At 39.2% G+C, this 16,389-nt stretch overlaps 1 protein-coding gene and 1 pseudogene across 50 annotated transcripts in view; one reads left to right on the plus strand and one right to left on the minus strand.

The window, feature by feature from the left end:
- TRIM2 (tripartite motif containing 2) overlaps positions 1-16,389 on the plus strand; it is a 186,376-nt gene that overhangs the window by 155,035 nt on the left and 14,952 nt on the right. For 24 of the 50 annotated variants that reach the window (XM_074040638.1, XM_074040632.1, XM_074040646.1 and 21 more), the window contains 4 exons: positions 6,954-7,057; positions 7,297-7,464; positions 14,672-14,840; positions 16,097-16,167. In XM_074040638.1, coding sequence (XP_073896739.1) covers positions 6,954-7,057; positions 7,297-7,464; positions 14,672-14,840; positions 16,097-16,167 — 512 coding nt within the window. Of the gene's footprint in view, positions 1-6,953; positions 7,058-7,296; positions 7,465-14,671; positions 15,026-16,096; positions 16,168-16,389 lie in introns of all 50 variants that reach the window. The other 26 variants (XM_045392965.3, XM_015450929.4, XM_015450931.4 and 23 more) reach the window with 2 other exon arrangements.
- LOC107129847 (annexin A2 pseudogene) lies at positions 289-1,333 on the minus strand (annotated as a pseudogene).

A 16,389-nucleotide genomic window follows, 5' to 3' on the forward strand; every position in this document is an offset into this window, starting at 1 on the left:
TAACTTGTTTCTAAAGTACAGATTCAGTTTATTAATCTGTTTATGACACAGTACACAGGAAGCAAAGTGTTTCACATCATAGACTTCACTTCCAACTCCTGGGAATGTTCATTTCTTTGGCTTACAGGAGAAACTAGACAGGAAAGCCAGGCACTGCTTAGGCAACTAGAATGAGGTTGGGGGCAATGCTAATATCATCCTCACAGGAACAGCCACAGGGACTGTTAGTCACAAGCTGGTTTTCTGGACCTGTTAGCTGGAAGCATGGGGAGCATCATTTCTGGATGCTCATGCTGTGTTGGGCTTCAGCCATCTCCAACACACAGGTACAGCACCCTTAGTGTCTTGCTGGATGTAATAGTACAGGGACTTGCTGTACTTTCTCTTGAATTCAGACCTAATTTTCAACATGTCCACTTCATTGTGGGAGACCATGATTCTGATCAGTACCTTTATCTCGAGTCCCCTTGCCCTTCATGGAGTGGTACAGCCAGTCAGCAAAATACAGGGGCTTGTTCTGAATACACTGGACCAGCTTCAGGAAAGCATTTTCTTGGTCTCCATTAACCTCTTTCTTGATGCTCTCCAACATGTCATAAGGGCTGTAGCTCTTGTACCTATCAAATACTTTCTGGAGGTGGGACATGCTCTGCTCGGTCATGATGGTGATCCACTTGGGAACATCAGTTCCTTTCCTCTTCACCCCAGTGTCATAGAGATCCCGGGCATTTTGGTCAATCAGTTCATAATCAATGACAGAGCCATCTTCTGCTCTTCTACCCTTTGCTAGGGCAACGCATCTGGTGACTTGCAGAAATCACCAGATGTGTCTGAAATAATGTCCTTCTCCAGATCAGTCTTGTACATTTCCTTTAGACTCTGTTAATTTCCTGCAGCTCCTGGTTGGTTTTCGAGCAGATGATCTCAATGAGGGAGTCCTCGTTGGTTCCCAGCCCCTTCATGGAAGCTTTTAGCTCAGAAGCGTCATACTGAGCAGGTGTCTTTAATAGGCCCAAAGCCACTATCTAGGTGGCCAGATAAGGCTGACTTCAGTGCTGATGCAAGTTCCTTTTTGGTCCTTCTCTGGCAGGTGAAGGCAATATCCTGTCTCTGTGCATTGCTGTGGTTAGTCAAAATGTTGACAGTGGTGATCTCATCCACGCCTTTGGTCTTGATGGCCATTTCAGTGTTCAAAGTATCCTGTTCAGCATCAAAGTTGGTGTAGGCTTTGACTGACCCATATGCACTTAGGGGTGTAGAGTGTTCACCCTCCAAGCTGAGCTTGCACAGGATTTCATGAACAGTAGACATTTTGAAGGAAGCTGGGCTGAGCACCGAGATCTGAGAGTATCCCCAGATGCTGAGCTGAAAATATATTATTTTATGCCCCTCTCCCCTGCCCCACCTCTGCAAACTACCACCTTTCCTCCCTAAAATATATGAGGAGGGAGGTCATGCAAAGTTGGCATCTTAGGTCATTATAGGACCATCACCCCATCCTTGAGAATCTCATCCTTGGGAACTCTTCTTGCATTTCAAGTGGAAAAAGATGCAACTAATATTGACTAAGTGCTAGGCACTGTGCTGTGTTATAGAATGCGGTGGTGAACAGGACAGATGTTGCTCCTGCCCTCAAGCAGCTTACAGTGTAGTGAAGGATACAGACAGTTAAATAAAGTATCATGTGTTAAAGGATGGGGTTTTCTAAAGGATTTTAAAGAGAAAACATGATTCATGTGAGCCCAAAATGTAATTATCTTCACCCCCGAAACCCAGAAGAAGCCATGTGTGTAATGGGGAGAAAAGTGTTATGTGAAGGATCAGGGAAACCAGGTTTTATTCTTCCCCCGTCTCTGACGATCTCTGCAATGTGTCTAGCTTCAACTTTCTCATCTATAAAATGGGGATGATAATGTTTGTCCTGTTATCTCATGGGATGGTATGTGAGAGAATGTATATGAAAGTGCTATAAATATGAATGAACATTTTGTTTTCTAGCAATGTAATGGGGGTTGTAATTTACTCATTCATTAATAACTTCTTCATGCACTTTTTCATCCAGCAAACATTTGTTAAGCATCTACTTGACTGAAGATCCTGTGTTAGATACTACACTTGGCTCAGTTTCATCTTGTTGCATCATTCCATTCAAAACGTCTAGATTTATTTAGCACTAACTTCCTTTATTTATTTATTTATTTATTTATTTATTATTATTTTTGAGATGGAATCTTGCAGGCTGAAGTGCAGTGGCATGATCCCAGCTCACTGCAACCACTGCCTCCTGGGTTCAAACCATTCTCTTGCCTCAGCCTCCTGAGTAACTGGGATTACAGGCATGTGCCACCATGCTCAGCTAATTTTTTGTATTTTTAGTAGAGATGGGGTTTCATTATGTTGGCCAGGCTGGTCTCAAATTCCTGACCTCAAGTGATCCACCCACCTTGGCCTCCCAAAGTGCTGGGATTACAGGTGCGAGCCATTGTGCCCGGCCAGCATTAATTTCACATGAAGTTGGAATGGGTGGTGAGAGGAAATCTGCATTTATTGATCCCCTATTTCAGATAAGGGTTCACCTTCTCTAATCTTCCTGGAGGGGTAGGTGGAAGTGACCAGGAAGAATATGGGTGAGAAGCTGTTGAATTAAAAATTCATTTTGTGCTTCATAAGCTAGACTTGTATCTGGAAAAACAAAATGGTTTAATTATAGAATTATAGAATAATTGTCAAATTGATTATAGTTACTTTAAAAATTCTTGTTATTCATTTTACTAGCTAATATGTAACCGTCAAATGAAATCTTTTACATTAAAATAGATAAAAAAGATTTTATAAGTATTATATGTGTTTTGTGTTATTTATATTTGTTATGAAAGAAATAGTTTTTAAAATATATTTAGAATACTTTAGAGAGAGAGAAGAGACTTTCTACAAATGAAATAGAATTTACTGAAAAGCTTGAAGAGTAAGGCATGATCCCAAATTATTTCTAACTTCTGGAATTGTCTTAAGATACTTTACAAACACTTGAACATTTCAGCATAATGACAATATGCTATAGTGCTGCATCACCATCAAGATATTTCTAGTTTAACTGTTGGTGAAAATGGTCGGCATCAATTGTCCTCCCAAGTATATGCTAGTGGTGTCCTTTTAATCTTCAGGAGTAATGCACTGATTCTGCTGTGCTTTCAGATAGAGTTTGAAAAATAATAATAATCAATAATCTCCAATACGACAAAAGATGTCCATAAGAATCAGGAGATGTTACCAGGAATGCCAACCAGCCATTCAGAAACCGAGCCATGGAGCTTAAAGAAAAGATTTTTTTAAAACAGTATTACAAAATAAAAATGGTAGTCCCTATTTCATCTAGGTTCTTTCAAAAATATGTAAGCAATGTTAGACAAACAGATGTTCCTGCGACTTTGTGATTTAATTTACATGTGGGCAACAGACTTGAGCGCTCCTTCAATTCAAACCAAGAATAAGAGCTGGGCCAACACATTGCCCTTGAGTTCAGCAGGGGTCATGGAACCTCTTTCCAGCAGTGTGGTCTTTTGCAACACAGTCCATTGCTCTTGTGACCTAGTATTAGCAGGTGTGGAACATCTCACATTCATTTCAAGCTAGGCATAGAGTCTTCCTTCTCCTTGCTCTGAATGGTATATTACTATGGCATCCAACTAAATATCTTTCCAAGTTTTAAAATTATACCCCAAAATACAACTATTGCCCGTTTCTACTCACACTGAAAAAATGTGTGTTTATTTCTGTAAAGAACAAAAAGTGTTAGTATTTTTTTGCTCATATTTCCCTCCTCCAACATCATGTCCATATTTTCAAAAGGAAAACAGACTCTTTTTGACTAAGACACCTCCTTGACTAGTACTAAAGCACTATTTTCTCTGTTTTTTTCTCTTCCTTTTATCAGCTGCTACTGCCTGCAGGGTCTTCTGAATAGAATAGGCATCCTTCTAGCAGGATAGACAGAAGGTTAGAGGAAGGAGAGCAGCAGGCAGTTTTTGTCCCTACCTGGACCACAAGGACAGTCAATCAGTGTTCATCTACTCTGTTTGGGTGCTTCTTAACCCCTTCTCTCTTTTTTTTCAGTATTTCTTTCCCCCTACCTGTATGCCCTCTAAGCCCTGGGTGCACTTTCAACTTTATATAAGCAAGAATCTAGAACAGTCTGGGTTTTATACAGAATCACTTCTTCTTTGGTTTATGGTCCAGTCTCAGTTAATTGGTCCTCATTTCCTCATATTGTTTAATTCCATGCTTGTGTTTATCAATTTTTTTTTTTTTTGTAGAGACGGGTTCTCACTGTGTTGCCCAGGCTGTCTTGAACTCTCTTGGCCTCAAGCAGTCCTCCTGCCTCAGCCTCTCAAAGTGCTGTGATTACAGGCACGAGCTATGATGCCTGGCCTATAAAATTTTTTTCATAAATGAAGTTTTTATTCTTAAGAGACCCTGGCTTGTCCATACCACCTTTGAAAAATTATTTCTAAGCTGAGCATTTTAGAATTGTTTCTGTTTCTAGTCCATCTGTTTTGCTGTACCTGTTACCTAGCTGTTATTCAGACATGGGGGAAAGACCAAAAATAATACTTGTTTTAAAACAAATATAAAATAAAAATGGCAGTGCCTGTTTCATCTAGCTTCTTTCAAAAACATATAAGCAATGTTAGACAAACAGATGTTCCTCCGACCTTGTGATTTAATTTACATGTGGGCAACAGACTCGAGCTCTCCTTACCTTCAAACCATGTTGGCACATATCCCCTTCGAGGGCCAGCCACTCCTTTCCTGCTCCCCACTACCAGAAACAACTCGCCATTTCAAGAATGTTCATTGATTCCATATTCACGCATGTTATTGAGATTCTATGTGGATCAAGTATCAAAGATCCTTTCTTCTGATACATTTGGATTAAAATATGACAGTATCTGGATCTCAAATTTTTCTTTCACGCTGGTGCTAGTAGATGAGATGCAGAGTTTGTGAGTAGCCATCACCAGTGCATCCTTGTCTACCCTTTCCTAAGGCACTGCATTGATGTCGAAAAACAAAATAGCAAATGACTCTTTTTTGTTTTGTTTTTTTGAGACAGAGTCTTGTTCTGTCATCTAGGCTAGAGTGCAGTGGTATAATCTCGGCTCACTGCAACCTCCACCTCCCATGTTTAAGCGATTCTCCTGCCTCAGCCTACCGAGTAGCTAGGATTACAGGCACGTACCACCACGCCCAGTTACTTTCTGTATTTTTAGTAGAGATGGGGTTTCACCATGTTGGGCAGGCTGGTCTCGAACTCCTGACCTCAGGTGATTCATCCACCTCAGCCTCCCAAAGTGCTGGGATTATAGGCATGAGCCACTGCGCCCAGCCCAAATTGCTCTTTTGAATATAAATGAAATTATAAATGTGAAGAATGGTTCTCTCTCTCTAACTAGGAAACATTTAGCTTCCTTCATGGTCATTTTTGAGCAAAATTCATTGTTTCCATTCATTAATATTTATATCATCTTATTGAAATAAATTATAAAAACTTCCTTTGAAACAAAACCAGATGTCTGTTAACCTGTAGATGATTTGCTGTTTTTTTCTCTGCCTCATCTATTCTTTTAAAAGAGGGTCTAGTTTGGCCAGGTGTGGTGGTTATCGTGGTATGTACCTATAGTTCCAACTACTCGAGAGGCTGACACCGGAGAATCACTTAGGCCCAGGAGTTTGAGACCAGCCTGGGCAATATCACAAGACCCTGTCTCAAACAAACAAAACAAAACAAATCAAAAAAAGAATCTAGTATGGGTGGAAATATTTTCTTGGATTAATGAATTTCCTTTTGCCTTTCTTATTTCATCTACAAAGCATCCTGTGAGAATATGTTTTTATAATTTCAGGAAGAATATCCAGCCTGTGATATATTGAATCTTTGAAAATAATCTATAAGTAAATCTGTAATATGAAAATCAGCCTACTATTTTTATAACATCTGTGGCCTTCGGTTTGTTAAATGTACTGAAAGTCAAGTGTCCACGTTTCTTCCAAGAGCTGCTGAGTGAGAGGGTGGAATTTTGGCAAAACTGTAAAATAAGACCCCTCTCCTGTTGCATATCCTTAGGGCAGGGCCCCTTTACCAGGTTCCCTTCTCCCACTAAAACCCAGAATGGCAGGACCCAAACTGAGTCTGAACCATCCCAAATGCCCCCCACACCCCAAATGCAAACCAGGTCCACAAAGATAGAAGACAGGGGCAGAGTGAGCAGGGCTGAGAATGTTCATTCTGAGAATGCCATGCCCAAGGCAGCACAGACCTGGCAGATAGCAGTGGCGTAGGGTAAAGTGGGAAAGCCATGTCAGATAAAGGCAGGCCATATTAGTTTTTATTATGATGTCTTTGTGGGATCTAAGAATATTTTAAACATGTTTATATCCTAAATGTGACTTTGTTTTTTAAAGCAATTAGGTTGCTCAGTCACTTTTTTTTTTTAAACCATAGATTTAGAGGGAAACTGGTCCTGTTACCTCAATTCAATGAAAAACAACAAGCTTTTGAAAAGCGTTATTAAGAGGCAGTTTATATTTCTCAAGTTAGTCTACATGTTGTCACTTAGGAAGTACTTTTTACTTTCTCAGGCCTGTAACAGATGATATGGGAGAAACAGAATTATAAAAAATAGTTTCCACCTTTTAAAAATATGCAGCTACAAATTAATAAGAGAAGATTGACATTTGCTTTAAAAAGTGATTTTGCAGAGACTATTGGTCAGGAAGAGAGGTTTAATAGCATATGGATTTGGTCATTGAGCAGGGAGGGTACCCTTTTTTTAAAGTATTTTTAAAAACAATGCATTCTCAGGTACCTATGGAAATCTGAATTATTCTCTTGCTGAAATGCAGAAATCTAACCGTTTAGTGCTTAATTTTTATGGTTTTATCATTTATTTTAGGTACCAAAGGAAGAAATAAAGGAGAGTTTACAAACCTTCAGGGGGTAGCTGCATCTACAAGTGGAAAGATATTAATTGCAGACAGTAACAACCAATGTGTGCAGGTATAGCCCTTAATTATATACCTTTACTTATATTGATAAAAATAGATATAGTTACATATTTTCCTACTTCAGACTTAAGATATATGGTGTAAGGAAAAAAGCTTATGTGCATGTAGACTTTTCTTCAGATAGAGTTTGCATGTTCTGATCTCTGTATGTATGGCAGATGTTTTTGCTTATGTCTTCCTCAGTGATGCCTGTGCTAGTTCACATTCCAATGAATGTAATTTATTTCACAGATATTTTCCAATGACGGCCAGTTCAAAAGTCGTTTTGGCATACGGGGACGCTCTCCGGGGCAGCTGCAGCGGCCCACAGGAGTGGCTGTACATCCCAGTGGGGACATAATCATTGCCGATTATGATAATAAATGGGTCAGCATTTTCTCCTCCGATGGGAAATTTAAGGTAAGATTAACTACTAATTGTTCACTAAACAATGGAGAGGAGGAATAGGAAATACAAGATGAAATTGTGTCTTTCTTTTTTGAGATGCCATGCAACAGTCAACAATTCTTCATACACAAAGACATCTGGACATCTAAGTTTGTGAAGTGAGAGTAACAGTGATAATTTCCTAAGTCTATTCATATATATCCTAAATGTGGCTTTGTTTTTTAAAGCAATTAGGTTGCTCAGTCACTTTTTTCTTTAAAACCATAGATTTAGAGGGAAACTGGTCCTGTTACCTCAATTCAATGAAAAACAACAAGCTTTTGAAAAGCGTTATTAAGAGGCAGTTTATATTTCTCAAATTAGTCTACATGTTGTCACTTAGGAGGTACTTTTTACTTTCTCAGGCCTGCAACAGATGATATGGGACAAACAGAATTGTAAAAAATAGTTTCCACCTTTTAAAAATGTACAGGCTCATTTTGGAAAAAAGACTCATACACAAGAAATGACAGCAAACAATTTGTGTCAGTCTCTAATGAGTCATACACACTGATACAATCTGAAAACATATTGTTAAAGTATGTAATATGGGATTTGGAAAGAAAAGAAAATGAAGGCTGAATTTCCATAGAAAATGCAAGTGGAGCTACACTTTGAGGGATCCCATTGTTTGATATATTTACTATCATTTCCAGCATCAGCATTTTGCAAATAAAGATTTGACTCAGTGTCTTCACCAAATCACCAAAGAGTAGAGAGCCCTCTGGTGATAACAGAAATCTCTCTTATGAGGTGTCATCAAAGAATTGTATCAGCCTGCCCATTTTCTACATTTGTTCATAAGAAAATTATGAGACATCTTGTCAAAGATCTTTGTAAGGGCCAATTGCACTGTGCCTTATATATTTCCCTGTCCAGCCTACTGGAGGCTTCTATTTCTGTTGACAACATGAGTGTTAACTCAGATCAACCCATTGCCATCCCAGCTTATTACTGTTTGACCATCGGCAAATCGTAACTTCCTTGAGCTTCAATAGCCTCGAATTTAAAATTTTGATTTAAAAAAGATCTGTCTTGCCTGGGCATGGTGGCTCATGCCTGCAATCCCAGCACTTTGGGATTGAAGCAGGAGGATCGCTTGAGCTCAGGAGTTCAAGACCAGCCTGGGAAACATGGCAAGACCCTGCCTCTACAAAAAATAAAAAAAAATTAGCCAAGTGTGGTTGCACAGGCCTGTAGTCCCAGCCACTTGGGAGGCTGAGGTGGGAGGATTGCTTGAGCCCAGAAGTTAGAGGCTGCAGTCGCCCATGACTACACTAGTACACTGTAGCCTGGGTGACAGAGTAAGACCCTGTCTCAAAAGAAAAAAAGACCTATCTCATAGGATTTAAGCAAAGACTAAATGAGATTTTATGTGCCACATACAAAATAACGATCTAAGAAATGAATGTTCTTTTCCATGCCGCTAGTAACCCTGTCCAAAAAAATGAAGCCTTGTTTGGTCAGCTATGGTTTGGGCTTCATGTCCTCACACAGGCATCTGGTGGTCATCACTTCCTTGTCTAGGAGTTTGGAGGTGCTGCTTTTCATAATCCATTCTGGAATTCTAAAGATTACTCAAAGTGTACTCATTGGTTTCTTATTGGAAGAATTTCTATTTTCCTTTTTAAAGTCTTAAGATTGCTGTAGTCCCCTCATTGTTTTTATGAAATGAGTTACTTACATAATTGTGAAACTCTCAGATTTGAGCCTCTATTTTGTGTGAGGCAGCATCTTGTCAATTTTGGAGACTGAAAAGGTGTCATTTTTTATTCCACAATATTGCATGTAATTCTTCAATCACCCTTGAATTTTTGGTTCCACTAGAAATTTAATGGCTCTGTAGGATGACCACATATACATAAAAATCTCCTGACTTTCTGTAGCTCTAACTTCTTCCCCCCCTTTTTTTTTTTTGCATTTTAATAATTGTATATGTGGTAAGACATACCCAAATATGACAAGTTTAATGTGAATATTTATATCTTGAATATCTTGAAAATGTTTATATAGTTTGGAGGCAACCCATTTGTTTATGTTTTATACTCTAGCAAAACTGTGATCTGTCTTTGTAAATTCAGAAGCTAATACTAAAATAGGTTCACATACGGAGACAGGAGTTTTATGTCTAAGGATTAAGGGCTCTCAGCATTTTTTGTTCAGTAGTTCAATAGTCTATCTGTAATAGACACTCTTAGAAGAACTCGGTTCTTAGAGTTGGAATATTAAGGGTAATAATGGGAATAAACTCTAAAGAACACTCATGCCCCCTAGAGGACTGGGGGAGTGGAGGTGGTGTAGTTTCAGCAATACCCTTTTCTATGATAAGTGTTGATCAAAACCCAAAGGGTAAAAGGATAGCACATGAAAACACTTTAGGACCCTCACAGGAGTTCATCCAAGTGGAATATCCACAGGTATAGGCAGAGATACTTATTTTCTTCTGTGGTGGGACTCAGTAAAATTAAACAGGTGCTGAGAAAGACATACGTTTAACACCAGTATAGACTCTTTGTATTTATTCCTAGTAGTTCCAGAGATGTAACATCTTATCTCCTTTTCTTTCTTTTATTCACCAATTTATTAGCCCTAATTTTTATTTCTCTCTGCTTCCTCTAAATTTATTCTATCTTCCCCACTGCCTCCTATCATCCAGCCCATCAAGAAACCTTTTCTATCCAAACAAATAGAGACACCTCTGGCCACCTTACTGTAAAATATCTCATCTCTTTCCTGTTCAATTTAAAGACCTATTTGTTGAGTTAAATACCCTGATTAAACCATTCCAAAGGCAGGATTAAAATATTTTTGCTGGGCCAGACTCAGTGACTCACACCTGTAATCCCAGCACTTTGGGAGACCGAGGTGGGCAGATCACCTGAGATCAGGAGTTCAAGACCAGTCTGGCCAACATGGTGATGGGTGCCTGTAATCCCAGCTACTTGGGAGACTGAGGCAGGAGAATCGCTTGAACCCGGGAGGCAGAGGTTGCAATCAGCCGAGATCGCACCATTGCACTCCAGCCTGGGCAACAAGAGTGAAACTCTGTCTCAAAGAAAAAAAATATATCTATATATATGTATAATATATATATATATTATATATTATATATTTATATATTTTTATATATACTTTTATATATTTTGTTTGTTTGTTGTTTGTTTACTATTCTGTTTAAGACGGGGTTGACACAATCAGGGAAATGCAGGGATTCTTACCTTTCACTTGGTTGAATCCAGTGCAACTAAACGAGGAGTGATGAAGGGAAGTGGAAAGAAATTTTGGTTCAATGTTTAAGTTATTCTTTTAGATCTACCCTAGTTGTCACTATGTGATAGAATGGAAGTAATCCTTTATTTTCTCTTTTTATTCTAGATAATTATCCATTTGATATTATTTGTTTGAGTCATCTAAGCAACTGCAAGTGTTCATAATGTTAAGTAGTAATAATATTCTTGTTTTAATCATGGAAGTGCCTTCTCTCCCTTTTGATCTCTGCTGACTTACCCTCCAGTTAGACATGAAAGAACAAATGCCATTTCTTTACCTACCATTATGTTATAGCCTCTTTGATCTTTGGGCTAGATTGGAGAATCAGAATCAAATTTACACAGCAGTTTCTCTTGCCAAGAAAACCACTGTTTCTTTCCTAAGTGATTGTGTTCCTTTGCTCTAAAGAGATGAAATCTGAATCTCCGTCATTTATAAACTTAGAAGAATAAAAGGAGCATATAAAGTCTAAAGTCCCCATCATGGAAAAGTCCCATCCTGCTACTAGAAAATTTAAAAATACATATATGGTTCACATTATATTTCTATCACACAGCACTAATAAAGAGAGATAAAATAAGAAGGCTAAAGCATAACTTATGAGAATATAACTTTTGGGGTTTTCTAAGCTATAGACGCTGATTTCTCACTTTTCCTTCCAGAAGTCTATATACATACATGCACACATATAACACGTGTGGACTCAGACTACATTCATCATTCCCTACCTTAATTTGTTTAATAAGATGTCTGAGAGTTTTTATTGTTGTTGTTGTTATTGTTTTTGAGACAGACTCTCGCTCTGTTACCCAGGCTGGAGTGCAGTGGCGCAACCTCAGCTAACTGCAACCTTCATCTCCCGGATTCCAGTGATTCTCCTGCCTCAGCCTCCTGAGTATCTGGGATTACAGGCACCCGCCACCACACCCAGCTAATTTTTGTGTTTTTAGTAGAGATGGGGTTTCACCTTGGCCAGACTGGTCTCAAACTCCTGACCTCAAGTGATCCTCCCACCGTGGCCTTCCAAAGTGCTGGGATTACAGGTGTGAGCCACTGTGCCTGGCGGAGAGTTCTTTCATAAAAACACATAGATCTACTTCCCTCCAACACGTCAAGCCTGGGTGCCAGGGAGAACTGTGGTTCTTACAGTTTCCCTGACTTAACATATATTCCCTCCTGCTGTTTCCTCACCTGGGGTGCTCCTTCTCCTTCCTTGTCTACTGTGGCCTCATCAACTTATCACTTCACATGCCTTCTTAGATGGCCTATTTGAATTCTCCCAAGTATATTAAAATGAAGACTCAATACCAGACTCTTTAAAGAGATACAGTAGACATGTTTGTCCCTGCAATATGACTGAGACATACTTGCGGGCAGGAGCTACATCTTATTTGTGTTTGTTTGCCATATGCCTAGAATACAGTGTCAGGCAATAGTGGGTGCTTGGGCAGTGTTTATAGAATTAGGAAATAAATAAGTGAATGAGTGAAACACTTCTTTATATGTAGTCTAGAAATTCAAGTCATAGAAAGAAAAGTAAATGTACAAGACCTATATCTCATGGCAAATAGACATTTAAATACACACCACAGTCTACTCAGGAACAGGAATAAAATTTAAAATATGATATATGATAGAAATCAAATGCTTTTCCCCTATTTTAAAATATGATAAAAAGTGGAGCCATTTAATCATCATGATTGCCCTATAATAATGCTAGACTTTTAAAATTAATGTATTCAACAAATATTCATTGAATATTTATTATGCACCAAGAAGTGTGTTGCCTCTGAGTACATAAAAGTGAATAAAACACATGTGACTCCCGCCCAAAGAGAACTTAATTCTCATAAAGTTCAATGCGAGATGCCTGGCAATTTTTTTTTTTAATTATTGTTATTTAAAAAAAATTTTTTTTTATTATTATACTTCAAGTTCTAGGGTACATGTGCACAACGTGCAGGTTTGTTACATATGTATACTTGTGCCATGTTGGTGTGCTGCACCCATCAACTCGTCAGCACCCATTAACTCATCATTTACATCAGGTATAACTCCCAATGCAATCCCTCCCCCCTCCCCCCTCCCCATAATAGGCCCCGGTGTGTGATGTTCCCCTTCCAGAGTCCAAGTGATCTCATTGTTCAGTTCCCACCTATGAGTGAGAACATGCGGTGTTTGGTTTTCTGTTCTTGTGATAGTTTGCTGAGAATGATGGTTTCCAGCTGCATCCATGTCCCTCCAAAGACACAAACTCATCCTTTTTTTATGGCTGCATAGTATTCCATGGTGTATATGTGCCACATTTTCTTAATCCAGTCTGTCACTGATGGACATTTGGGTTGATTCCAAGTCTTTGCTATTGTGAATAGTGCCGGAATAAACATATGTGTGCATGTGTCTTTATAGCAGCATGATTTATAATCCTTTGGGTATATACCCAGTAATGGGATGGCTGGGTCATATGGTACTTCTAGTTTTAGATCCTTGAGGAATCGCCATACTGTTTTCCATAATGGTTGAACTAGTTTACAATCCCACCAACTGTGTAAAAGTGTTCCTATTTCTCCACATGCTCTCCAGCACCTGTTGTTTCCTGACTTTTTAATGATTGCCACTCTAAGTGGTGTGAGATGGTATCTCGTTGTGGTTTTGATTTGCATTTCTCTGATGGCGAGTGATGATGAGCATTTTTTCATGTGTCTGTTGGCTGTATGCATGTCTTCTTTTGAGAAATGTCTGTTCATATCCTTTGCCCACTTTTTGATGGGGTTGTTTGTTTTTTTCTTGTAAATTTGTTTGAGTTCTTTGTAGGTTCTGGGTATTAGCCCTTTGTCAGATGAGTAGATTGCAAAAATTTTCTCCCATTCTGTAGGTTGCCTGTTCACTCTGATGGTAGTTTCTTTTGCTGTGCAGGAGCTCTTAAGTTTAATTAGATCCTATTTGTCAATTTTGGCTTTTGTTGCCGTTGCTTTTGGTGTTTTAGACATGAAGTCCTTGGGCAATTTTGATATTAATTATGATCTATAACAATGACAGTGATGGCTTCCCTACAGTGACTGCTTGCTATGTGCTACACTCTACAATAAACCCTTTACCTACCTATTCTACTTAATACATCTTCAAAAAATGCCATAGGGAGTTGTTGAGTTGTCATTTTTTGGACATTTTTTAATGTATAAGGAATCTGAAGTTTGAGGAATGAAATCCATCTGTGCTATTCCAGGTGTGTTTAAGTCAAGCAATGGAAGTTCCGTCAAGCAAAGTTCCAAGTCATAATCCAGTGATCTTTCACCAGACCACACTGCCTCTTCAGCAGGGAACTGTGACCCCAGTTTAGGGGATCCTAGACTATTTTTGGTGGTGATCTCTTTCAAGAATAAGGATTTTAGGGGCTGGGCATGGGGGCTCATGCCTGTAATCCTAGCACTTTGGGAGTACGAGGCGGGTGGATCACGAGGTCAGGAGTTCAAGACCAGCCTGGCCAACAAAGTGAAACCCTGTCTCTACTAAAAATACAAAAAAAAAAAAATGGCCGAGCATGGTGGTGTGCGCCTGTAGTCCCGGCTGCTCAGGAGGCTGAGGCAGGAGAATTGCTTGAACCGGGGAGGTGGAGGTTGCAGTGAGCTGAGATTGTGCCACTGCACCCCAGCTTGGGCAACAGAATGAGACTTCGTCTCAAAAAATAAATAAATAAAAGAACAAGGATTTATATAGATATCAGTAGCAGATAATGCATGTGACAAAGCCAGTTTTCCAAGACAGAAGTTCATTGTGACGTGTGAGTAGCTGTGTACCTGCTTGAACCTTCAGGTAAATGTTGACCAAAACAGTGTTTATCTTCATGTTCTGTAGTGGTTTAAACTTTGACTCTATACTCTACTTCTATTTCTGTACTTGTTTCTAACAGACAAAAATTGGATCAGGAAAGCTGATGGGACCGAAAGGAGTTTCTGTGGACCGCAATGGGCACATTATTGTTGTGGACAACAAAGCGTGCTGCGTGTTTATCTTCCAGCCAAATGGGAAAATAGTCACCAGGTTTGGTAGCCGAGGAAATGGGGACAGGCAGTTTGCAGGTACACTCGATGGTAATATGTAAACCCCCTTTTTTATGTTTCTTCTGCTCACATTTGCATGATGTTGGAGCATGTTGAAGACACCGCATACCTAATGTGTTTGCTGGCTTTGGGAAAGATGCTGGGGATAAAATCTAAGTAAAAGCATGGTTCGTTGCTTCTCAGTCACCACCACCCACCCGGCAGTAAGTTGAGCTGTAGTCCATGTGTGGTTTTTATTGGTGGCAGTTCACAACTCAGAAGTCTAGCTTTGAAATATTCATATTAAATAAGGTATAAATTTTAAAATAAAAATATTTGAAAAACAAGGGAATAGCTACTGTTTCAGCCTAGCTGTAGCTTTGCTTAAAAAGCCACTGAATGATAATTTTTTTCACCTTTCTAGGTTATTGTAAGAGAACAGGAGTCTAGAATATTTGCTGGGTTTAAGGAGGGCAGTCTGTTTTACGTCTCTTTGGTGTAGCACTTTGCAATCACAAGCTTATTTAGGTTTTTGCATCTGCAAGAAGAGGCTGAAAATAGCTTATAAAAATTTTCTTTTTGAAAGGGTGCTTTTGGCACTTAGTTTAATTTGCGTAATATTTGTTTGTGCTTTGTCTCCAGTTCTGCCAAGGTTCTGAATGTCACCCAGAATTATAGTGTGGGTTTTCTGTTCTTTTGTTTCGTTTTGTTTTGTTTTTGAGACAGGGTCTCGCTCTGTCACCCAGGCTGGAGAGCAGTGGCATGATCTCAGCTTACTGTAGCCTAAACCTCCCGGGTTCAAGTGATCCTCCTGCCTCAGCCCTCCGAGTAGCTAGGACTATAGGCGTGCGCCACCATGCCCAGCTGATCAAGTTTTTTAAAATTACATATTGGAGTCCCTTTTCTAATACTGAGTTGCCATGACTTTCCTCGGTGGGAGCTGAGGGCTCTAAAATGACTAACAGATACTCAGGGAAGCTGGCAGATTGACTTTCAGATGGTGGCACGGAGAATGAATTCTGATGCTTACTGCTCCTCCCACTTCATTAGGGCTGCTAGAGCTCCCAGCCTGATTGGGAAGGAGTCAGAATAGACTGGCACAAGCAGAGAATAATATAGGATCCATGTTATCTGGAGCTGGAGGTCTGGCTGAATGATCTTTCAAAGACTGAGTCTGTGATTCTTTGTACTTGCTTAAATAACTAAGTTAATATATTGTGTGATTGTTACAGAAACTGCTATATGTAATCACTTTTGTTGTAGTCATCACGTATTTTTTTCCATCTTTGTTGCAGGTCCCCATTTTGCAGCTGTAAATAGCAATAATGAGATTATTATTACAGATTTCCATAATCATTCTGTCAAGGTACTATAAGCACATGAATTGTTGTTAACTTTTAACTGCTTTTATGGAGAAATTGGTCTGCGAGAAAATAATGCAGTACTTACATGTGGCACCAAAGGGAGTTAACCAGAAGAGTAGACTTTGCTTCTGCTCAAAGATGCCGGTTTTAATTTGGACTTACAGACCTTGGAAAGTTGGGAAATTGAACAAAATGTGGTGGCAATAAGTTGCTTAATTTGAAAT

The sequence above is a fragment of the Macaca fascicularis genome, chromosome 5 (assembly GCF_037993035.2).
Source record: "Macaca fascicularis isolate 582-1 chromosome 5, T2T-MFA8v1.1".
Taxonomy (NCBI): domain Eukaryota; kingdom Metazoa; phylum Chordata; class Mammalia; order Primates; family Cercopithecidae; genus Macaca; species Macaca fascicularis.